This window comes from Trematomus bernacchii, unplaced genomic scaffold (assembly GCF_902827165.1).
Source record: "Trematomus bernacchii unplaced genomic scaffold, fTreBer1.1, whole genome shotgun sequence".
Lineage (NCBI taxonomy): Eukaryota > Metazoa > Chordata > Actinopteri > Perciformes > Nototheniidae > Trematomus > Trematomus bernacchii.
In genome coordinates this window covers 4,246,100-4,271,446 of record NW_022987778.1, presented here as the reverse complement: position 1 = coordinate 4,271,446, position 25,347 = coordinate 4,246,100, and the positions used below count along the sequence as shown (strand labels likewise).

At 39.7% G+C, this 25,347-nt stretch overlaps 1 protein-coding gene across 1 annotated transcript; it reads right to left on the bottom strand.

Annotated features, from left to right (window-relative positions):
• Positions 1 to 296: 296 nt before the first annotated feature.
• On the bottom strand, positions 297 to 25,086 carry lingo1a (leucine rich repeat and Ig domain containing 1a). Its single transcript, XM_034149072.1, has 2 exons — positions 24,657 to 25,086; positions 297 to 4,195 (listed from the first exon to the last, which is right to left on the bottom strand). Exon 2 carries the CDS (start codon positions 4,181 to 4,183, stop codon positions 2,339 to 2,341), a length of 1,845 nt encoding a protein of 614 aa, XP_034004963.1. The 5' UTR covers positions 4,184 to 4,195; positions 24,657 to 25,086; the 3' UTR covers positions 297 to 2,338.
• Positions 25,087 to 25,347: the final 261 nt, after the last annotated feature.

Here is a 25,347-nt window from a genome sequence, read left to right as displayed (position 1 = left end):
GTTTATTTGGTCACTGATAGATACAAAAAAATACAGCCAAATGTGCAGCTAGACTTCAGATTGTACATGTGTAAAAACACATTAAAGGGGTATTACACTATATTTCACTTTCAGAAATCTGTATAGAGGAAAAATAAAATGTATTATGACTCGTATGTACACAATGTAATTGATGTGACATTGGTATGAACCAATGTTATTCAACCCTACACAGAGACACACACACGGCTGTAGTTTTTGGCAATAAGACAGTCCTTACCAACGACACCTTTTTTAAAATCAAGATAGGACCATCATGTGTTTAAAAAAGTCCATAGATTGTTTAATACAACATACCATATTCTCAACAATTCAACATCAATGAAATTTTGTTAATTAAAAAAAAAAAATCTGCATATTACCTTTATTGCACAGAACAATTTTAATGTATTTTCCATAGATTTATTTTTTTAACTTTTTTTTTTAGTAAAAAGTTGGCTTGGACTACATGTTCAACATAGTCCAGGGTCAAAATTAAAAAAAATGTTAGAACAGAAACAAAAAACGGAATCCCGGGATCACTCGGGACCAAAAAAAGGCTGGGTACAGTAGCCACACTTTGAACAAAGAGAGCATTCAGCAAGAGGGAGAACGATGAGCCATATCCAGTGGTATTTTTTTTTTCTTTATGCAAAATGGATTACACCAAAGCTGCTTCAGATTGCTCCATGGGTAAAACCATCTGTGTCACTCAAACCATCTGCATATTCTGTCCATACTTCCAGCCCATTACTCTGTCGTTGTCTGTAATGTCATCCATCATAAATAACTTAGCCTCTATCCTCACACATGTTGCAAAGCCAAGCTGTCCACAGTGTGTGTTCGAAAAGGAAAAGGCTGTAACGTCAGATGTTTATATGCAGGTCCAACTGGGAGCATTGTATGCACAGTTCTTTTTCCACTGACAAACATTGCACATTTCTGGGGAATAGCAAACCTTTAAATGATCCTGGAGGGTAATATGTCCATGGCTTTGATGGGGGGGGGATCATCGACATAAACAATTGATTTTGTTAAACGATCAAGAAAAAAGAAAAAAACTATGAAAGAAGTATTCTACAGCTTGAAGAGCACATATATTAAAACATTGGAGCACCAAACTTTTTCTTCCTCGCAATCATGTTGAGCACAAATAATACCATTATTAAGCGCTTACAGTATCAACGTCCTAAAATTAACTATTCAGCTTGATAGATGCTGTGTCTATTGTTGGTACAGAGCTCCATCATATCAGCAACATCTCACATTTCATTATGTATCCTGCTCTCAATCCATGTTTGTGCACTGTGTGCATAATAGGGGTGACTGACATTGACACTGATATCAGATACATGGCTCAAAAGGCTTTATTAGAGCAATTTCCCAATGATAAAAATCCTGTGAGTCACATTAAATGGATTCTTACATACCCTTTTGTTTGATTTTTACAGTACATAACATGGCAATTCATATTTGAAGTTGCTCTATATGTACCTTTATATATCTCCATATGTAATTTCAGAGGACTTATGTGTATCATTCTGTTTTTCAGGTCACCTAATGACCAACTGGTTTACAGTACCCTTCATTGTTCTTTCTCGGACAAGAAGTTGGCTATGAATTAGCTGCAAATAAGATTTTCTATTGTGCCTCATTCTGTATTTCCTATCATGTCATTTTGCTATACTTTGTTATATATTTCTGCTCACTGGTGGGGACATACTTTTTTTTTGTTCATCAGGTATTGTGACCAACATATACATTTGATGGTTTACAGAACAATCATCACTGTAGGAAAGAAAACGGACCATATGTAGAACATAGTATAAGGATGATTCATTTAAATTGTACGTTGTATACATGTGCTCATCAACCTATACAAATCTCATTCATAACTTGACATTCAACCTTGGAAACAAATGTAAGAAAAAAATAACATAAAATAAAAAAATACAGACACAAAACAGCGATGTTTGATCTGCCCCTCCCATACTGGCTGTTTGAAGTGTTTTCTTTTCAGATATATTGTTCCCAGTATACATCCACAGGAATATGAACTGATATGACAAAGTTGACTGTCAGTTGATGCCTTCACAGGCCATGTAGAAACCACCAATGCCTTGTAGCACTGGAGGTGCTTTCATCCCCTCTTACATGTGAAAGTCAGGAAGTGCTCTCTTCTTTAGCACTTAGATCAGAAAAAAACATTTTACTCTATGTTCACAGACCAGGATCCACAGGTTGGTAAGGGAGGAAAGAAAATGTCTTCTTTTCCATTTGTCTTTTTTTTTGTTCAAAATTAATAAATTCCTTGTCTGGGTTATATCATTTTCATGTTAAACTTGCGAGGAGCATCCGCTGTGCTGCTGCTCATGCCAGCGTCCGATTTCCGTGGCACATACTCGATCTCGATGTTGTGCTTCGTGGCGCCTTTACCTCTACTCCATAGGAAGAGCAGCACCAGGCAAAACAAGACGACACCGAGAAAAGAGATGAAGCCCATTGTAGTGGCAATGATCAACGTCTTAATATCAAAGGGGAAAGGGGCATTGGCTCGTGTACCATTACCAGTTTCAGCGGGCTGGTTGGAGATGAAGGCTAAAGTCTTGTTGGACCTTTGTGGCCAGTCAGGCGAGTAGCTATGGATGTGAAGGTGAGCAGGGGAGGTGTCATTTCCGCCGGCGTTGCTAGCTATACACGCATATGTACCATTGTCTTGGGTCTGGGCATATCGAACCTCCAGGGTACCATCTGGCAACACGGAAAGCCTTCCAATTGTCTTGGAGGTGATAAACTTCTTTTGCGGAGATAGCCACATTATCACTGGAGAAGGATCTCCATCTGCTTGGCAAGCGAAATGAACAATGGCTCCTTCGTCAACATATTTCTGCTGAGGTTTGCGATCCCTAATCCTAGACTTGCGACACGTGAAGTAGTTTGGCTGCAGGACATCTGGAAAGTCTTTGAATTCTTTGCCTTGGACAAACTCAGGGGAGGCACAGGTAGGCTGCTGCCTGTTGAAGTTCAGTCTCCAGCGTCGTCGGAAAACCCATAACAGTCTGCAGTCACAGGCCAGGGGGTTATCATACAAGGCAAGGGTTTCCAGGTTGCCAACTGAATGGAAAGCAGACTCCTCTAAAGTAGTTAGAGTGTTTCCAGAAACATTTAGGATCTTCAGGTAGTTTAGACCACGGAAAGAGTAGGGCTCAATCATTGCCAGTCTGCCTCCAACCAGGTGAAATTCCTGCAAACGCAGAAGGTCATGAAGCTTATTCCCCTCAATGGTATGGATAGGGTTATAGGAGATATTAAGAAAGCGCAAATAGACCAAGTGCCGCAGGGCAACATAAGGAATTGTTGTCAGGTTGGCATTTGCAATGGTCAGGGAGGTGAGATTTAATCCATACAAGCAATTTGGAGTCATCGTATCCAGATAAGGCCAATTGGCTATTTCCAACACTTTCAGCCGGTAGAGCCGTTTGAAGGAATAATCCCGTATCACATTGATATTGAGGAGACGCAGCCTGAGCGTGATCAAATTGTGAAGGTGTGTAAAAGCATCTGTTGGTACGGAGGACAGGTTGCACTTCTCAAGACTCAGGTGCTCAAGGCTACTAAGCCCGTGAAAAGCTCGGTGGGAGATGAAAACAAGGTCATTATCACCCACCTCTAAGGACCGCAGGTTGTACAAATCCTGGAACATGTAGTCCAACAGGATGACAATCTTGTTCTCACTTATGTCCAGCTGTGTGAGATTACTCAGGCCTGTGAATACCCCAAGCTGTATCAGCTTGAGCTTGTTGCTACGCAGCCCTAATGTCCGCAGACCGTAAAGGTTATTGAATGCTCCAGGTTCAATGGTGGAGATCGTGTTTTCACTGAGCTCCAGGTTTTCGAGGTTGGGGAAAATGGCAAACTCGTCTGGGTTGATGGTTCTGATGCGGTTCTTGCTCAGGTCCAGCAGTTTTGTTTCTGCAGGAATGCCCTCGGGAACTGTCATGAGCTTTTTGCGGTGGCACATCACAGAGCGCTCTTGAACATTGCACTCACAGCGGGATGGACAGCCTGTAGTGGAGCCAGACAGCACGGCGCCAAGCATCAGTATCAGAATGGGCTGCCAGAAAGCCACCAGGTAGCTGTGCCCAGTCGCTTCCCTGGCCGCCATCTTATCGGTTACCTGGGGAGACACAAAGAAGAGGAAAACCATTTAGTTTGAAAATAAAATGTACCAGCTTTGACACCAATAATAAACTACCTAGCATTTCAGTGCAGATCTGGAACATTAAGTACATCAGCTCAAACAGGAATATAGGAACATGCACAATGAGATTGTATGCCATGGTTTGAGCTATAGAGTGAAATTAAAATATGCAGTGCAAACTTTTCGCCATTGTTTACATTTTCCGCATACAATGCTGAAAAATGCCATTCTGGTGTGACACAGTTCCTAACAGAACAGAGAGTATGAATCCCGCTGCAATATTCATGCCACAGACTCTAGATGAATAGAGGTGGGCGGTTACGAGGAATAAGGTATGTGCTTGCATAATTGAGAGTGCTGACGGTTTTGAATTTTGCATCGTTCGCTTTTCTACACAGAGCTTCAAAAGGTATTTCAAATGCAAGCAGCTGCTGTGAATGCACTGCTTTCTGTGACACCTATTTGTGATATCTTAGGAAGTATTGATTCTACCAAGAAAATCAAATGCCTAATACATCCTAGTAATCTACAAACATCTTATCCGCGCTCTCATTTTGTCTCCTGTATTCTGAACACCATACAGATGATCAATCAGTCAATGGTATCACCCTGATATGAAGTGAAGGGGCAGAGCTTCAAGTGGAATTAACAGCATTTTTCATGCTGTGTCACAGGCGCACACGTTGAGCACATCTGTGGTTTGATCTGGGTCCATAACGTCTTTTTATTTTTCAATCCCCTACTCTTTTCATCCTACGTCTAGCCTGCATTCACTGTTTGAGTTTTAAAAAGAAGCAGTAGGGGGGTAGAGCAGCAGTAACAGGAGGATGCAATCAAAGATGGATGGTGGCAAGTGTGATGTATGTGCTGTGGCTGACACTTGGCTCCTGCAATCCTTTACGATAAAATATAGACCTTACACCACAAGGGAATTGGATACAGAGAGATAAATACGGGGTTTAAGAAGAACAAAAACAAACATTTAACTAACATTTAACAATTGATGTTATCATTTCATAATTTCCAGTTATATGCAAAAAACTAAAATGGCATCCATAATATTAAAGGGTGAACTAATGATAGTGTCACTAATGCTATGATTGTAGATGGATGTTTTAATTAAATGTTTAACCATCAATTAAAATATGTCATTTTCAACATTCAAGTACATGTTACTGTAATTAACTCACAGTGAAGTGTGAGACAATAAACCCCCTCCCCACAGGAATTAAATCCTTCATATCTAGTTCACACTCATCAAGACATGTCTCTGGGGGACTCCTGTCTGTGTGTGATGGCTGTTGTCACCATACAAAGACTTTCGCCAGTATTATGCAGTTTCATCTCTCTCTGTAAATTGCCACATGATCACATGGTGCGTTTTTGCTGATCCACATAAGGTTTGTGACGGATAGTGCACATGTTTGTGCTTGAGCAGATTTCAAGGACCATGTTACATTTGACGGAGTATGCCTGTGTAGAGCAAAGGGGGCAAAAAACCTGATATTACAGTTAAATTACGGTCAACAGTTAATCATGGGGTGACATGTTACTACCATTGTGGTCACATCTAATAACTTTTTCCAACTAAACCAACGGGCAACTGGACATCAGACACATAAAAAAGGGTTTATGGGTTAGATTTATTTCACACAATAGTACTTTATTACTTCAGAGGTCAAAGTCCAGATAGGGAATTTGATGAAACCATCTTTAATCAAGTGAAACCGGGAGATTTCAAAACAGGCGGAGATGATTGTTCACCCCTCACCAGAGCCTGCTGTGCTCCTTCCTGCCTCGAGCCATCCTGAATCATTCTTATTCCTTAACCCCCATTGATCAAGTCAGCGCTGAGTGCCGTTAGATGGAGTGGTGCGGGGCCGTGTATGGCATGCTAAGACACCTAAGAAGAAGGAGTGTCCTTATTGCAAGCTCAATTCCATCAGTCTCCCTGTATCATGTGGCTATCGCATATTGAATATCAGTCGATGAGATGCTATTATGTCCAACTCTATTACCACTGATACTGAAACCCAATAAAGAAAATGGTCAATTCATAATCCCCTGTTGGTAAAGCTCCATGACTTCAACTTCAGCTGGTTATAGACCCAAGTGAAACATTTGAATGAGTCTTCTTACTCCTCTACACAGTTTTAAATTCCCCATGACACAAAATAACACTGAACTTGATAACTCCATTATGATCCATCAGATTATTTTTCCAAGAGCCATAAGAGAGAGATGTTGAGTTTTTACAGTCATTCCTTTTTGTTTTCATGACGGCAACTTTATTGCACATGGCTTCAGCAGCAAATAAGTACAGACAGGGACACATTAGGATGAAGAATGGCATCCACTGGTAAACATTTGCCGCTCTGTTTTGTTAATGATCTGGTGTTATCATTCCCTCGCAGGCATGTACTCTGAAAACAGTGTTTCATTCCAATCAGCACTCAAGTGAGCTCCAAGAGAATTACATTAATTGAGGTGAAGTGAGAGGAGGCGTGCTTCTCAAAGAAAAGCATGTGGCCGAGTAGAAGTAAGACATCATCGATGATTAAATAAGGACCATATGGTGCAAGACCAGTAATAACAATATCAATGAATAGTGAGATGAATGCCTTTTATGATAGCATCCACAGGGATCCTAAATGTGTTGAATCATATCAGGAAATGAACGGTTCCCTATGTTCCTATTATAACACAGTGGCGTAAGAGTAGCCATCAGTGGATCTATCATAATAATACGGACAATCTTAATACGGTCCTTAAGATATTGTTTCTTTATATACCCAAGCCACTCAAACAACCATTTTTTTAATAAAGATAACGATATGTTTCACTCATTGTATTTACACCTTGTTGATTGAACAGGTTTTGTGCACCCACTTGCAGTGAGTTGTTTTAATTGCTATAGCATTTAATGTGAAATCACTCATAGATCTAGTGCCGTGCATCTGAAAGAGGCTGTTTTTCATTAGGTTCTCCACAATAAGCACAATCAAACAACAAGTATGGGAGGGTATTGTTACAAGTAAAGCGTTGCTAAAAGCTTTAGTTTACCTATCACGCAACATTACTCCTGAGCCTAGGTAAATACCTGTAAGCTTTTGATATCCTTAAGATGATGCTGACGTTATCTGTTACACATAGTGTTAACAGCCTTTAATTCCTATTCCTCTGCAAACTGCTAAGTCAGCTGGCAGTTTTATCCTGAAAGGACGGACCAAGCTGTAGAATTGTATCTACTGTACTATTTGAATGGCTATGATAGTAATGCAAACCCTAACTCGAAACCACATTTACTGGATTTTAAGATGTATATACTATAGTTTTTTTCATTGGATAATTAATCAGTGAATCAATAAAAAATCAGCTTGTGAGATTATAAATGTCACTGCTACATAAAATGGTTATTGGTTCAATTGTTTGCAGTAAGCAGCAGTTTAGAGTTATAACACAGAACATGTATAGTGACGGCCACTCTGCGTTAAATCCATCTTAACCAGGAGAGTGTGACCTTTAGCTCCCCAAGAAAGATCACTTTAACACTGCTATAATGTCGCCTAGCTGAATTTCTCTAGAAAGGTTACCCTTGTGTCATTGAGAAGCTTAGCTGCCTGGTAGGCGTGTTGGCTGCTGCTAGGCCTGTGAAATGGCAGGGCTTAAATGTAAGCCGACGCCCGACAGATGGACAGCAAAGCCCTAATCCGGGCGAAGAAGCTGGTCGGAGCAACAAGGTGCAGAACTCTTACAGCGGCCAGCTGTTGTCCCGATGAATCTCGGCCATGAAAGCTGTGGACATCTGAACCTGAAGTTCACCTCAATGTTTCTGTGCAGGTGCTCTGTCTAAATCCATCACAGATATGTAAAGTAACTAGGTAAGCAGCCTATTTGCAAGTGCCCATAAGTGAGAGAGTTTCTAAAACTTAGTCTTTCTTGACTCATTGATATACAAAGGGTGGATGAACTATTTGCAGCAATTCTACTTTTCCTTGTCTCAGCTGTACTACATTATATATATATTGTTTGAGTAAAGATTGGAATACAAAAAGCAAATGGTGATACTACGATTACATTTTTTTTGTTTTGTTAGCCTTAACACATAGCATGCCTAAAGCCATATGGGATCTTGACCCTTTGCTTAGACCTTATTGAGTGGTGTGGGTGTTAGGGTAAGTGATCAATGACATGTATTATTGTTGTAGTTGTTGTGGTCACAGGTTCAAATGTTTTGATGTATTTTCATAATGATTAAAGCACTGGACATACATCTTCAATTCAGTGGGATTTCCTCTCCAGAGGATATGATTACTTCCAGAGATTATTTTTTTTTAACAATTTGCTACTGATTATGGCAATAAAGGGTGACAATATGTGGAGAGTTCAGTATTATAGTGGTTGTTAAAACTCAGTCATTTTCATTGCACCCAAGTTGACGCATGCTCCTTATTGGGGCTATTTTTTTATAGATGTGGTTCGGTGTTATGTGTGAGAGACGGAGTGTGTGTCCGTATGTGCTGTTATATCATGATTAAAATCATAAGCCACGCCTCCCCAGCTCAGTTCAGAGGTCCATCGTACATTTTTGGTTCTTCAGGAGATGTGTTTTCAAAGAGGAACATCCCCCAGAATGTCAGACTTTTATAAAGTAGATCCTGAATTTTGACAAGACTCTGCACACACACACACACACACACGCACATGCATGCACACGCACACGCACACGCACACACTCCTTTCACAACATCCAAGAAAACAAAAAGGGGAAAAAACCTGCCAATAGATGTTTTTGGAGGAAGAAGGGTAAAATCAAAGCCAAATTTGATAGACATGCAAGTTCTGACAATTTTAATGACGTTTGTGTTTTGACAAATAACACGTTTACATATTGTATCACAATCTCACTACATGACCTTTAAAAACAAGAAAAAGAAAACGACATCTCTGAATAAATCAAAGAGGAGAATATTGTTCACTATGTTTTTATTGACAATATATATTTTTATCTTACAATTATATTGTTAAAAGAATAATGTTATGCTGTTTTACATACACCCAAACTCAGCTGTACCTAAGAAATACTGATTCACATTTTCAGTATAACAATATTTGTATCAGCGACAAAGGGATGAAAGCATGTAAACTATATCAAAATAATAATTTATATTGATTTATCTCTTACCATTTTAAAAGCGACCCATTCATAACCTTGATAACATTTATTTAAAGTGCCTTTCAAAGTGCAACAATATTTGATTTGATTCATATTGAGCTGAACCTTTACTGTGCATTTACGCATTTACTGTCAAGCTGCATAAACATCTAAAGTGAAGTTGGATCTTCCTCAGCCAAGAAGTATTCATCAAATACTAATGCTTTATCTGTTGAAAAATATGATAAGATGGAGCATGTTTATGGTAAACAAGTTGCTGATTCTAAAGCATTCAACATCATTTTATTTCTCTCTTCTATCACTTTCGTCCAAGTGCTGCTTGAAGTGATTTAAAATGAACAAGGCAGATAATATGGAAGCTAGCAGATCTGTGAGCCTCACAGCAATGATTTGAGCTAAAACATGCTATCATCAGAATGCTAACAAACAGCCATGCTAAATGTTGACGTTTAGAAGCCTACCATAATCCCGTGTTAGTTTAGCCTGCTAAAAGATGCTAATAAGCCCTAAACGCAAGGTAGAGCTGAAGCTGAAATATTTGTTTTGCGTAGTAGATCGTAAATCAAAGTATTAGACATTATTGATAACATAGCTTGATGATAGCGCTATATGAAACGTTAGAGGATGTCTACTAGAATTCAAGAACAAACTACAAATACATGGTCATGTGGCAAACAAGACTCCAGTTGCCATTACTCCAAACACGCTACGAATAAACACTTATGGGTAAAAATGGGTTATATTTCTTCCATGGGCTGTAGTACAATTCAAGTGTTTTTGCTAGTAGAAGGTAACTAAGCAGAAGTGCTAGATTGTGAACGACTTAGCTCCCCCAGAGAGAGCTGCTGGAATGGCGGTTCCCTTTTTTCCTCAAAGGCTGAGAGAAAATGCTTTCACAGGCGGGAGGGCTGCTTCTAACACACATACTGCTGTGTTAGGAACAGCTGTTATAAAAATCTCTGTTTGTCTGCGTATTGCTTTGTCCCATAATGCTTTGTCCCCTGATCTTTTTGGAGAAGGACAACTTGCTGACAGAGCCTTCAAGGCTTGAGGGGCGATTATGACACGGGGGCACACGGTTACACACAGATTCTTCTCCAAACACCGCAGGAGATGCCAACTTTCGGTACTCCGGTGCACCACTTGCTGCTACGCTGGCAACAATGAAAGCACCGCCGCCATGGCAATACATGAAGGAGAAAACAATAACCAGGGAAGGTCACAGGGCTTTGTATTTCAGACTGTGGATCATGGATGACTGATTTACTGTGTGGGCCGAACCTGGCTTGTTCTAGTTTGTTTAGTTTGGAAGATTGAGAGGCCAGCGCTAACAAGGTCCCATGGGGTGCTTAAAGAAAGTCTGTATCAAGCAATGAACCAAAAAGTGTATATATATATTGTTTTCATTCAGCAGTTCGAGTCATGTAATTAAAAAAACTTTTAGATCACAAACTTTGTTTCACTGACTGCTGTAACAATGGATATAAAACGGTCAAAGGCCTTAAGGCTCTCACTGCCCCAATCATTATTTCTTAGGTTGATACAAAGAATCATCCAAGTGATTTATCATGCAAAAGTCTCCAATGTAATAACAGTCTTGTTATTTTTATTTGACATTTTCCAGTTTTTCTATCATTAAAATGAAATATATTTGGGCTTTGAAATGTTGGTCAAACAAACTAAGCTGTTTTTAAACAACAATGTTCAGTTGCTTACATCAACTTTGTAGCAGATAGCTTTTTAGATGTCATTTTAAAATAATTGTTCATTGTTGAGCTCTGCTTTAGATCTTCACTACACAAAATAGTCCCTAAGGCTGTAGTAAAACTTGAATGAAAATAGCCCAAAATGCTTCTCCTTGAAAGAGCTTTTGTGTGTACTTTGAGACAAAAAAGCTGCGTCTGTTTGCACTACAGTACAAAGGGCCCACATAACATTTAGGATGATTGTAGTTAAGTTACACGTTTGTCTTTTGTGAAAATCAAGAGCCTTTTTTTTTTCGTCTCTTGCTAAATGTACCAACAAGTTTTTGATTAGGAAGAAACACAGACGCCTCAATATTATTATTGTAATGAATTCTCAGGCTATTGTGCCAAAAGCAAAGGAGCTTAGGAAATACTCAGGTTCCCCCATCGCTGCTTTGAAGAGCTGCCATGAACACATTTACTTATGTAATCATCTGTTTTTTCCTCACCTATATAAGATATTTTCTTGTTGTTTTTTTTCTCAATTTTAAACTTAATTACAATTGAATAAAACGAAATAACTTAATTTAGGAATACCAGTACTTGAAATCAAAGCAGTAATTTTTGAAAGGTGCAGATGTTAAAAATACCTTTCTAGGCTGAGGGACATCTTGTTTACATAATGGACTACTGAAAAATGTACCCTTGTTTATAATTTGTGAGCAAACATATGATATCCGTATATGAAGTGAGTGGATTTGACAGCTTCCCAGAGAGTGTTTGTATTGGGGGTTAGATAAAGGAAGGGGGTTTGTATTCTGGCTTATGCAACAACCACTTCATCCATATACGTCTGAAGGATGTAGCTTTAATACCTGCGACTACACCGCAGGCTACTCTGGTTCCTCAATTAAGGAAGTCAACATAGAAACATGCCTTCGTTTTATAATGAATAATTTGAGCTATATATCTTATCAGCTGCTATAGGAAGTGTGATAGGCAGTGCGGAGCGGCTTGGAGCCATATTGACTTTAATAGTGACTGGCATCTAAGGGCTTCCCTCCCAATGTGGTGAAGAACAGGTCCCCTCTGCTTAGCTGGCCCTGCAGCTCAAAGTGAGGGAAATTAGCTGTAATTAGTTGATAGAGAGGTGCAGGAAATGCCACATGAATGCACTGGGATCAGACACTGGAGGATACTGCTACTGTAGCGGGAAAACAGCATAGGGTTCAGGCAATACACTTGCAAAGGGGAGCTCAATGCAATGATTGTTTTATAATATTCATTATCACATTATTATTATTATTATCGGTTTTCTATGTAAAAATAACTAAGAAATGCTTTGGGTTTCTATTGATGGAGAAAAACAATGAAAGATCTCATAACTTGCAAATGTTTTTTGCAAAGCCTTCGGTTAGAGCTCACATTTTATGGTATTCATTTGATTTGATTTTGATGGTACTTCATTTGAATAATTTGAATGTTTTATGTATTTTTATTGTCTTTTTTTGTTATCTTAATTTATTTTGTGTTTCTATTTGTATTACATACACTATCTTGTATTTTCATTTAGCTGTAACTCCATGATTTACAATGTTGTTATTTGTTTTAATGTGTAAAGCCCACTGATAAAAACGTGTTTTGTGATATTGGGCTATACAAATAAAGATTGATTTGATTTGATAACTTGACATAGAGTTTTAAACTAACTGTAGGTAGAGGCCAATAAACCCCTTGGACAGAATACAAAACTAAAATAGTCAATGTTAGAAAAGTATTCATCTTTAATGGGATCCTAAATATGTTTAATGCATTTCAAATAATTAACAGCAGCTGATATGAATTGTTATCAGTCTGTTAACTTTCACATATTAGTATTAGCTATAACAAAAATCCAGTATCTAATGGGCTTTTTCTCTGTTTTAATATGTATTGATCTATTTTATGACTATTTGAATCCAGCTAGTGATCTTTATAACTCCTTTTATGATTAAGAGAGTAAATGTTCAATATCTCTTCGCAAGGATGTCTGATAATGCATTCCTGAATGGCAACAGCTATTTCTTTTTGAGTATAGAGTTCTTTGACCTTGAACGGATAAAAGCAGCAATCTGTCCATGTGTCTCCAAAGGCCTTCCTCCCACCACTTGATGTACCATTTCACATCTCACCATTGACAAGTTTGCACCACGCTCAAAAGAAAAGAAAAATAAGCATTGAAACAACTTTCTAACCTCGACCTTGTCTAATTTTTTGAATGAGAAAGTTATTTCAAATAGTTGCTTTTGAATGACATCCACTAAATGCATCTCATTCAGAGACACATCTCACTTCGGTTAAATGAAATCCTTGCGTCCCTCACTTGCGTCGTTTCCCTGCGTTTAGTCCCTCCCACCAGGGAAGCATGGAGAAACGCAAGGAAACCACGAGAAGCAGGGAAATTAGTTTTAAGAGCAATGGGACGTCCTTTCCTCCGGAGCGTCACGTGAAGCGACGTCCGTTTGTGATGACGCTGCACAGCTGTTCGTCTGACAGCAGCTCTGTCCCCGTTGTTTTCACAAACACCCCCGCCTCTGTTAGTACACATTTACTGACATAAACATTTGTATCATCTGTTGTAGACCCAAATAAATAAAACTAAATAAGAACTCATTCTCAAAAAAGATAAACACCATTCTTAAAATGTATAAACGAACAATAGTTGGATTAATATTGATTAGAGTGCACAATATAAATAAAATAATTGAGAGAAGAAAAAGAGATATGTTATCTCTCAAAATCCAGTTAGATTAACATTCATTGGATTTGTTTGTGTGGATATGTAGCAAATTAACATTTTAAATAGCACTTAATGACTGACTGAATGGCAATGACAATAAATGAAAATGTAAAACGAAAAAAGCGATCATGAAAATGTTTCAAATAAATGAATAAAATGATTTTTGACCACTTTGTTGTTCAGACATATCACATATTTGTAACTGAATGATGCATTCATTGAAACAAAACACGGTATAAACTGAGGAGTGAGTCCCGTGAGTTTCATGTGTTTTCTTCACTCCGCTGGGAAACTGCTCTCATGTCAAGAAGCAACAGATCAGTGCATGCGCTGCATCGTCCAATCAGTGAGCGATACACAGTAAGGGGGCGGGGCGAGTGTCTGAGGATTTCACCGGAGGATGGTCTGGTGGTTCCTCGATTATCGCTCCTCCGTTATTGCTCCTCGATCCTCCGGCAAAAATAAGGCCACTGGGACGGTAGTCAAGATGGCGCAGACAAATCAACTTCCGGTGATACCGAGGAGCGAGGAAATGAAAAATAACCGAAGTGAGACGCACCGAGAGTCTTTCATGGATTTAAAATGGATGGCAGTGTAAACACACCTTTTAGAAATGCGAGAATGTACAACACACACATTCATCACACAAAAATACGTCAAAGCCTCCTCAAAGTTCTTAATTTATGGCTCCTATCAAAGTACTGCGTGAACAAAGTCACCAAAGCTTTCTCATTTAGGATTAATCTCTTCTTTGGAGTTGGCTCTGACAAAAACTCTGTCTCATAAGTGCTTTATCAAAAAATCAGTTGCATTATAAGAAGTGCTCAAGTGCCAGCCAAAGCTCTGAGGCAGATTATTTTTCTGCTCGACAACAAAACAAGTGTCTTTGTTGTCTTCTCTCTTTTGCAACGTGACATGTCAAAAAGGTAGATTTAACCTCCCAAATAATTAGTGACAGGTCTGCAGTGTATCACGGCTCTTGTTTTAATGTGTTGACCCAGACATCTGTTGACTTTCAACACTAAACTATAATTACAGCTGACCCAAAACAACACGGCATTTGAAATTCAAAGAGTGCTGTTCTTGCGCTGCCAAACAGTGACTCAGGATCCCTACTTCAAGCAAAAATGAATCACCTGATTGTATATGCAAACGAAATGGCGCCTGTTGAAATGCAAAGGGGTTGCAAATTAATTGTCCATAGGCTACGGTCTGTTCAGTTATTGATTAAAATGGCTTTCTGCTGATAAAATAGGCTAGATAACTGACACATACTGGCAGTGACAATAATTCACAGTATTTAAGTTATAGAGGGATTAGTTACAGACTTTAGCCAATAAATATGCTTTTGCAAAAAAAGGCATGAATCAGACAAAACCAATCCTGGGCAAACATCCTGTAAAACTGAGTCTACTATACAATCGATTGTTTCCAAAAACCTATACCACAGCTCATCAATAAGTACTCTTATTCTCAATGTAAGCATCCAATATTTATATCTTTCCATTTCTGAGTATCAATTCACTGAAACAACCTCATGTCGATGCGTTTTCCCCCCTCAACAATCTACAGAGAGTGGAGCAGCCCTCGCCGACCCCACCGTGGCTCCAGTGCAGAGATAGGGGAGATTAATCCATGTCCTCTGAGAGATTGCCCAGAAAGATGAAGCCTTAATTAGCCAGATAAAAACCCCACATAATGGCGCTATTGATATAGACTGGGAAATGAGGACTAAGCAGAACAACAAAAGCAAAGACTACTGTATATAAGATGGCCGAGACTGGCTTTGGAGACGGTTAGAAAGTAACTGCAGTGGAAGGAAAAAAGGGGCTCTCACTCTCAACTCCAGCTAGGGGACATTGTCTCCTCTCTCTGAGCAATCCACCTGCTCAAAATTCTCTCATAAGAAGCTTAGAGGAAAAAAAATGCTGACCTTCATATGATCAAAGATTATGTGGAGGAAAACAACAACAGTTTTTTGAAGTACTTAAGCAATAGCACTCCTGGGAGGTTCGAGCAATTAAAGGCAACATTACTTGTCTAAGCTGTCCTTGTATCCTCTCGTTCCCTATCTTCGGTTCCCTCTTGTGTGAGAGGAGGTCATAAAGATAGTGAAAAGAAAAGAATCACATCTCACTAGCTCTGCTAATCCGAGGAATACTAGAGGGAGCTGAATCTCACTTTTAGAAAGACAATCTAGGTATTTCACGTGCTACACATGGATCAATGACAAGGTGACCCCGTATAGTAATACCAGATGGCTTTAGGGTTGGCAAAGATGCTGCAAATCCCTTGTCAACACTAGTGCACCCCTTTTTAAAGATGTGACAGAAATGTGCAGTAGAAGTTTCTCTCAGCTTTAAAGTGATTTTGCTGAAGAAGCTTTAAAATGGCACATTTAGGGAAGCTTATATAAACCATGTGTGGATTAATATCTCTTAGAAAAACCTCATTAGATTTTGAGAGCAATTCATATCAAAGCCCATCCAGCCTCAATCTGCAGAGCTGGGAAGTGAGATCTGTCTGCCACTCATGCTCTAATTAATGAGAACGACGTTTTTTTTTGTCTCCTTGAAAAGAGCAGTGCCTTTTGTTGAAGCGTGCTGACAGGGATATGTTATGCTCGTGGACACACATTTTTTGAATTTCATCTTTGTAGTCTTGTCATGTTAGCCTTGTTGTGATGTAACTAGTATGACATTTACAGAGGAGACTGTGCTGAAACATTGCTGGCTGGGCTGAACAAAACATTTTATATTTATTTATATATTGTGCATTTCTGATGATTGAACATATTTGTATTTATAGCATTGGCATGGAAATAAAATAACAGGAACTTTGGAACAAACACACATCTTCTTACCTGAGAGCTACGTCATGAAACACAATACATGTGTGCTTCAGGGCAGACAATAGTTGCATTGTGAGAAATTCAAAGACATTTAAATGTTGCTTTTAGAACAGAAATGTAATCAAATGATACATTATTCTTTTTATAGTTGTTTTAAAATGAATCAAATACACATCATTGAATAATGGTTTCAGTCTTAGGCAAAACATTGTTTGGCTGCAGCTTTTTCAATTTCAGCATTTGCTGTTTTTCTTTGTTTACTGTTTCACCCATAATTGCCAACATTGTAGGAGCAAGCACATGCAAATGCGAAACACCTGAATTATGTATATGACATTTGCATATCTAGCACAGGTTCAGCACCAGGGTATGCACTGTACGACAGATTACGCTTCTGTTGTGACATCAGACACAAAGAGCTCTTTACTTCTCATCATGAGCAAGATTTTAAATTCACAGTTAGTCACGTTCTCTACAAAGCATGTGAGATTCATTTTTGTTCACACCTTAAAATGACTTTTCCTACATCGTAATAACTTTTGCCCTCCTTTCCACCTTTTGAAAAGAGTGTCTTGATGAATCAGTTATGAGATGGAAGGGTTACATTGCCGGAACCCTCCTCTGGCCCCACATCGACGCTCTGCAGACCTCCCAATTCCCACAGGTTCCCAACTACTTTGCACTTCTGTGGCACGTCACTTGCCAGCGTCCAACAAGGTCAAATGCCATTTCATTTTGTCGCCTTTGATCGCTGCCTGGTCGTTTCATCAGTCTCACCCTCCCCACTCGCCCTCGCCCCGCCACCACCTAAACCTGCACTCACTCATCCCCCCCAGATTTAGAGCATGTGACTAGCCGATGTTAGTAACTGTCTGTCAAAAGTTAAAATGTAGGTAAATGTAGTAACAAATGGAGATGATGTACAAAAACAAATTAATCCTGAAAAGAGATGCTTTTTATCAGATGTATTAGGGCTGTGCAATTAATCGTATTTTAATCTCGATTACGATTTTGGCTTGCAACGATTACGAAAACAATGTAATCGAAATAAAACGATTATTATTTTTATTAAAAAAAAAAAAAAAATGTTATTTTTTATTTTTTTTTATTGGTTTTTCAGTTGAATTATACTTAAAGTTCAGGGTAATCAACTGTTAAAAACATACTGTTCACATTTTTTTTTTCAATATATGGATGTTTTCAAAGTAAATGGATAATCGTTTTTAATAATCGTGATATCAATTATTGACCAAAATAATCGAGATTATGATTTTTGCCATAATCGCACAGCCCTAAGATGTATCTACTAATTTCATTCAGCAGTGCGTGCAAAATCATTAAGTCCGAGCTATGATTTGCTTTTAAGTCCGAGCTATGATTTGCTTTTAGAGGAGATCAGATGATATTCCACGCAGACAGCAATGTGCGTTAAGGTGTGGCAAACCTGAATCCCAAACCTTCTGGCAGTAATTCTGCTTCTCGTGTCCTTGAACAAAACTTCCTGCATTCTGTTTTCTACCGAATGAAAGCTGAAAAACATTGACTTAATGAGATTCTCCATCTTGCCTCTCTGCTTAACCAACCCACCAACATTGTGCAGCCCAGCGTAGAGAGGAGTTATTACTGTATGCAGTCCTGCAAAGCTACACACAACTAAACGCACATTACAAATCTACAATGTACTATTAGTTGTAAAATTAGCATTATGTCATTGCTATAGTTCTCTGCTTTGTGTAACTTTATTATCTAACAGCTCAAATGATCCTGCTTTCTAAACGGCATTTTAAAGAAATATATATTTATAAAAGCTGTGGGATTATTAATAGCAATAATCCTAACAATACATTATACAAATACATGTAACACGTTGCTCATGCACCTCAGCAAATAGCTCCTTAAAATATGCTCAACCATGTTAAATAATTCAATATGTTGCGCAAGTGGTTAATATTTAGTTGGAAATGTATTCAAGTTTTTATGAACTGTTAATCTTTTAGCCATTCATTGGTAGAACAATAATATATTTACTGAATATGAAGTCTGAATGGTTGCATGCCTTTCTTGCTTGTTTTCATAACATTATAAATTGAACATGTTTGATTTTTGGCCGCTGGTCAGAGTAAATAAGCAATTTTAACACATTAGTTTGGCCGTGGAAACTTGTGATGGGAATTCGTCATTATTTTTGAAAACGTTGTAAAGCAAATGAGGATGTTAGGGTAAAAAAATATTGGTTGCAGGCTCATAAATGCTCAATTAATTTAATTTAGCCATTTTCATGATTCATGAACTATTTTTGACTTGGAATGGAGGTGGCAAAAAATCCTGTTTTTGTTTTTCAGATTCAAAATTAGTCAGGAAATGGTGCACATTTTATTAGATATAGGAAACATATTGCATATCCAAAAATAAAACTAACCCAAGAACATAAACAGGATATGACACTCCACTATAATAATAGATCATGTAAATATTGATGGAGATGAATACACTTTCAGTGACATAGCACAAGTTCAAGTTTTGCTTCAAGCAAAGGGAAATCTCTTCTTCATGTCCATGTGTAGGTGAGAGTATTGCTGCTTCTTCATGTCTAGCAGAAACTAACATCTCCTCATGCCGCTCCGATCTGGTCGATAACCTGAAATCTGACCCCTTGTTTCCTCCCTGCACTTTTGCTCTCCTCCGACGCAGTGTGAGCGGTTCTTTGTTACAGTGTTCTGTCATTCCCTTCTCCCTCTCCCCCTCTCTGTTGACAGTGATATAAGGTGAGTGAGGGAGATGGACAAACAGACAGAGCTTTTAGAGAAGTTAAACAGCGAGAGCACCATGGTAGAAGAAAGAGAGCTATTAGGGAACTAAGAGCCCCTGCCCCTTTATACCTCAAAGCAAGGCCTCTGTGGTCTTGCATCACATGATGAATGGGAGCTCACTTTCGATGGACAAAAAGCACCTACACTTATCTGACAGAAGGAGGGGATAATGGGCTTGGAGTACATTCAAATATGTGAATGATTTGAGAACCCTTTAATCCTAGTATCACAGAGTGTAGTCCGTCTATAATGTACTTGAACAGCGGTGGCCATGCCATTAATGAACTTGGTTTGGTACAGATATAGTTTTGGCCATTTTACAGTGCCATGATAAAGCAACACAACAAGTTCAGAGACATGTCAGACCTTACTCAAACATGAATTACCTCAATGGCTAGGAACAGGTCAGGTATCTGTTAGCCGAAACCTGGGAGAATCATCTCAGAATTACCCAGGAGAAAAAGGACTTCATTATTAGTACAAATACTTCCTCTTTTGCTTATAAAATCAGAGGAGATCTGTAGGGAATCCGGGGCAAATTACACCTTCACTTCAACTTGAAGTAGATCCTCGGTCAGCCTACTAGACAAAGATATTGAGAGTTGAGTGCTATCTCACTACCTAAACACTGAACTGTGTGAACTATGCATCTCAATAGGGTATTCTAACAGCTATTACACCAGAGAGGTGGGGCAGAAACGCAGATCTTGTTCCCACTTCTGGAAAATATCATACGCTCCATTCAAGTGAGGCTGTATGAGTGGAGTTTCTATTGTCCCACTATTGGGTTTCCAGTCATGAGTGAATAGCACTGTGTGAATAGATGCTTTCAGTAGAACATATGCGACATACTGTAATTTTGCCACACAATAGCAATCATTACCACCGCAAAACAATTTACAACAGACTCCAGTTATAAATAAGTTTGTGAATATCATATGGGACAATAATATTCAGTGCAAAGATCGAAAGAAAAAGGCATTGTATAACACAATGGATATGGATTCCATGTAACATCTCATTTGCATTCAGTTTCAGGGAATAAGTGAAATCAAAGAGTGCATTTTGCCATTTACTTCAGCATCTTGTGACTAAAATGTTTTAGCTGTCACCTCCTATTCACGGCTGTCAATTTGAGGCCACCGACAGCCTCTAACAGTGTAATTTACAGCCCACTAGCAGCTTAACAGAGTGACACACATGCCATTCACAGTTGTCTAAAAGATGGGCGTTTAAGTTTAAGTCTGCATGGCAACAGGGGTGCCAGCATAGTTACTGATTAGTCCCTAATGCAATTGTTCTCTCAAGAGGGTTGTAAACACTTCTTAGGACTTGGCATCTTTTGTAGATTGTTTGGAATATAATTGTATTGAATGTTGGCAATGCTCAAGGACTTTTAGAATACATCTAAATGAATGCCGTACACGTGGATCCTGAATATGTTTTAGCCTTGTAGAGGTAAAGTGCTCTAAGCATACTGTGTAGTCCATCTATTCCTGTCGGCGGTTGCCATTTGAAAAATAAATGCTAATCCAGCTTTTCTTTGTGGACTCCTTGATTTTTCTCAAACATAAAAGGTGAAATCGCTCTCTCAAGGCACCTTTTCAGAAACTCTCTAAAGACATTTTTTCACAACACCGTGAGGCAGATCAGAATTAGGTGCACTTTTGGGAGCGTTTTTTACATGAATCCTTGAACGCTAAATGAACCCCACAGGCATATTTGAATGCATGACATTTAGAAGCCTCCTAATAATCGTAAAGGGTAGATTGTGGATGTGTTCTATAGAAATGCATTACACCGTGTGGCTTAGACCATGTGGGAACCTGCTATTTTTCGATTTCATTTTAAAATGTAGTTTTTTCAGATTTGTGGCCAATGTGATAAAACAAGGTGTGTGCAAAGTCTGGATTAGTGCATATAATAATTATGTTGATACTTGAATCATCACAAGATTAAGGGCAATGCAGTTGGACAAATGTGATTCCATAAATGACACTGTTAAAGCCACTATCACTCTGAAGGTAAAATGGAGGGCAAAGCATTGGCTGCATGCCCACATGTGTTTATACACTGCAGTATTTACAGTAGGAAACCAGGATACATTAATAGATATTCAACAGAGCTTTGTTAAAGCAGCATGATTTGTTTATAGAGCCGGGAGCATGAACATTTAGATGTGTTGTCACCCACATGCCTAAAAACCATTGCACCACTGTGCGGGTGTTATCTTGGTTGGTGATTGGCTAATGGTTACACAAGCCAACAAATCGTTATGACATCATAAAGTGGCCAAAATCTGATCAGCTCATTTTCAGACTGGTTGTTATATAAATGGATCAGGACAAAAAGTGAGAGAATCTTTTTTCCTGAAACGTTCAGAATCTCTTTACACAGAGGGGACACATGGTTATGTATAAAAGACATGAAAAAGTGGATTTTGCATAATAGGGGACCTTTAAGTGCTGTTGTCACCCTGTCTGTGAAAGTTGCATATTAGGTGAAACATTTGACACTTAAAGATATCACAATGATACATCTTTAAAAGATAAAACACATCATTCTGAGGACTTTGAGACAACACTTGCAGCTGCTTTTCCTGCTCATCTAGCTCAAAAGGTATCCAGCAAGGACAAGAGCGACTTGTGAACGAGAACCCCCTCCCCCCTTCAATCAAACAGCTATACTGTGATCCCACCGCAGGCGTTTTATGAACATGTTATCCAGCCCAGGGCACATTAGATGTATGAAGGCGTTGGCATCAAGTGGAATGGCAGCCAGGTCTTATTAAGACAACATAATTGCCGTCCCGGGTAAAATCTCCCAGCAACGTGTGGATAATCTAGGCATCAAGGCCTCACAACTGGGAGCTAATAAACACCTTGCCAATGCAGAAGGTGTCGGCTTTACACCCGGGGTGAGTGTCTCCAAGAGACGCGCTTACACGTCATAAGCCAGCATTAGCCCTCTCACTAACACTATTGGTCATTTAGTGCGTTGTGAGAAGGCAAGTCTGTGATCAGTCATCATGCACTAACATCATGGTCCACACTGTCACCGCCCACTCCGTCTCGACTGCTCCTCTGCCCCGGTCTGCTGACAAATCTACAGTGAAGCTGATTTCATTTCCAACTTATTGAAATGCGGCCCACACTCTTATTCTGGTCTTATAGGTTTGCTGTTCCATCCTTTCTACATGAGACTAAATTACAAACATGCCAAGATGTAACCTTTCTTCGTAGACATATAATGCTGTTATGAGCAGCATGATTTTCCTGAGACATCTGATACTCTGCGTGGAGGTTTAGCTTATTGCAAACATTGATCATTGTGTTGTAATTCAATATAGTATGTCAACAGCAGCATAATGTTGCAGGAGAGCGAGCTGGGGGGCTCTTTGTTAATGTCCTATAGCCTATCGCAGGGCAGAAAGGTGAATCCTATTGACAACTCTTGGATGGCCAAGGTCAGCGGCCGCACATTTGTTTAATGAAGGCAGCCAGGGCGTGTGGATAAAGCGGATCGCACACCTCAGCATCCTCTTGGCTGTTGCAAGGCAGCCATGATTGAGTCAGCAGCATCCCGAATCATCGCATAGATCAAAACCCGACAGCAATACGATTTAAAGCCTGCAAGTGAAGTTGAAAAAACCTAAAGGAATGCAGTGAACGGTATAAAGGATTATAGGGGAAACATCTGGTGTGATAAGGCGACTCTAAAGTCACTATTGAGTGTCACAAAGGGACCTAGCAGAGGGGAAATACTACAGATATTTCTTAATAAGATGAGAATGTAACCAAGGAGGGAAACAAAGCACTCATAAGAGGCTATAATGCATCTATGAAGCCCCATGTGCCACACACTTGCCCCTGCCTCTGTGTGATATCTCGGGGTGTATCAGATATCTATCGTTTTGGATGGTGAGCGCTGATAAAGCAGGGAGAGGCTGCTCGAGCTATGGCAGGCTGCTCCTGTTTTATCTGGCTGTCCGCTGCCTCCGGCTATTTATAACCAATAGAGCTACAGCACTTTATGAATGTCCGCAGGCACAGCATCACACAGCTTTCTGATACTCTGCCGCAACTGTTTTGGTGTGTTATTATAAGGAGCAGTGCTAGACAATAAAGAGGGAAACATTTCAGGGGCCACTGTCATATATTCTCTGCAAATGCTGCCTTGAATAACAAACAACATACGGTGTGTGGCCCCATAAACACACACACACACACACACACACACACACACACACACACAGAAGTTTCATCCTGTGTCCTGCAGTGTAAGCCCCTTATGGACCCCATTGTTGTCATATTAAAAACCCAAAAATTCCAAAGTCGTTTCTGAGGATCAATGAAATGCACGACTCCTGCTGCAGAAGCCTGCTTTGCTTTAATACGCTGCCCATTTAACAGATAGCCATCTTTGCAGATGAATGAAATGGCATATGGGGATGATCACGACTGCATCACACTTCCACACAATGAGAAATGTTATCTCAGCAAAGTCCATACGTGGCCAAATAAAGGCTAGATTAAGATAACATTTTGCAATCCCACCAAATACCCCTTTCCCCTGCACACACACACGCCCCATTCTCACACACTCACATTCACGGGACAATTACATTTGAATGGCTTAAAGCCTTCGTCATCCCAGACATGCACACATACGCAGAGAAATGGCCAGATTACACTGTCAAAATGTGAAAGGATAACATCTCTTCTCTAAATTAATTTCCAATGTGCCAGGATTAGATGATTTGTACCTGCAGAGGACGCGCCTAAGCACACTCAAGTCCCCGTTTGCTTTTCTGTCCTGTCAACCGATTCTACCCTTATCATCGCGTACTTTCTCGGACATTTTGGAATATACCGATTTGACATCGGAATGTTATCCAAGGAGTTTTAGGACAGTCTATCGTGATAATTAACGTCACCCAAGACACATTATAAGTCACATTTTTTGAGGGATGTTTCCTTCCAAGTAGCCCAGACCGCTGCATTCTGGATCTCCACCCCTCTTAAAACCTTGGCCTGAGCTAACATTATAAACTGCATCGACATGAGAATGAACACTGTGAACAATAGTCTGCGTTAAAAGAGAACCCAATTTGTGCTTTCCTAATCGAAAACTCACCTGCTGTATCCTTCACTGCTTCCAAGCATCCTCTCGCATTTCTCCCCAACGGCAACTCCCAGTCACCAACACTCAAATTGAGACGCACTATCTCAAGTCCATCGCCTTAAAAGACAGCTTTAAAACAATAAAATTGAAGGGGGTGTAGAAGAAAAGATAGCAGCCACCCGTTTCTTGCAGATTTCCAACGACTTTCTCCACAACAGCAGTGCCGCGGTTCTAAGATGACAGCCGTAGTTTTTTTTAACCCACACACACACGCTCACACGCACACACACGCAGCGCGATCCTCCCTCGGTAATGGGACTCCCTGTGCGCCCGCACTCGTCCGAGGATCAACGTGGAGAATAAAGAAGGAATGCAAATGGCAGGTAGAGAGAGAACAACTCCCACGCACCGTTCCCGATGCAAGCGCACATGCAGTCCTCGCTCCTTGATGCAGTCTCTCCACAGCCTCGCGCTCACAACACTGTGTGACTGTCTGTCGTCAGAGGCACAGCAATCTGCTGCTGAGGGGAGGGAGGAGATGATCGGCGGAACGCACTCTGCCCGGTGTCCCACTCAAGTGTGTGTGTGTGGTAAAACTGTGTGTGTGTATGGGTGGGTGGATGTGCTCTATGGTTGATCGCAGCGCACATGCCGTCCGTTCATTTGCTGTTTTATTTATTTAGACTGCGTGTTTTGTTAACCT

What these genes read in the sequence shown, in the direction of transcription:
- lingo1a (XM_034149072.1), bottom strand. Translation starts at nt 4,183, where the DNA reads ATGGCGGCCAGGGAAGCGACTGGGCACAGCTACCTGGTGGCTTTCTGG.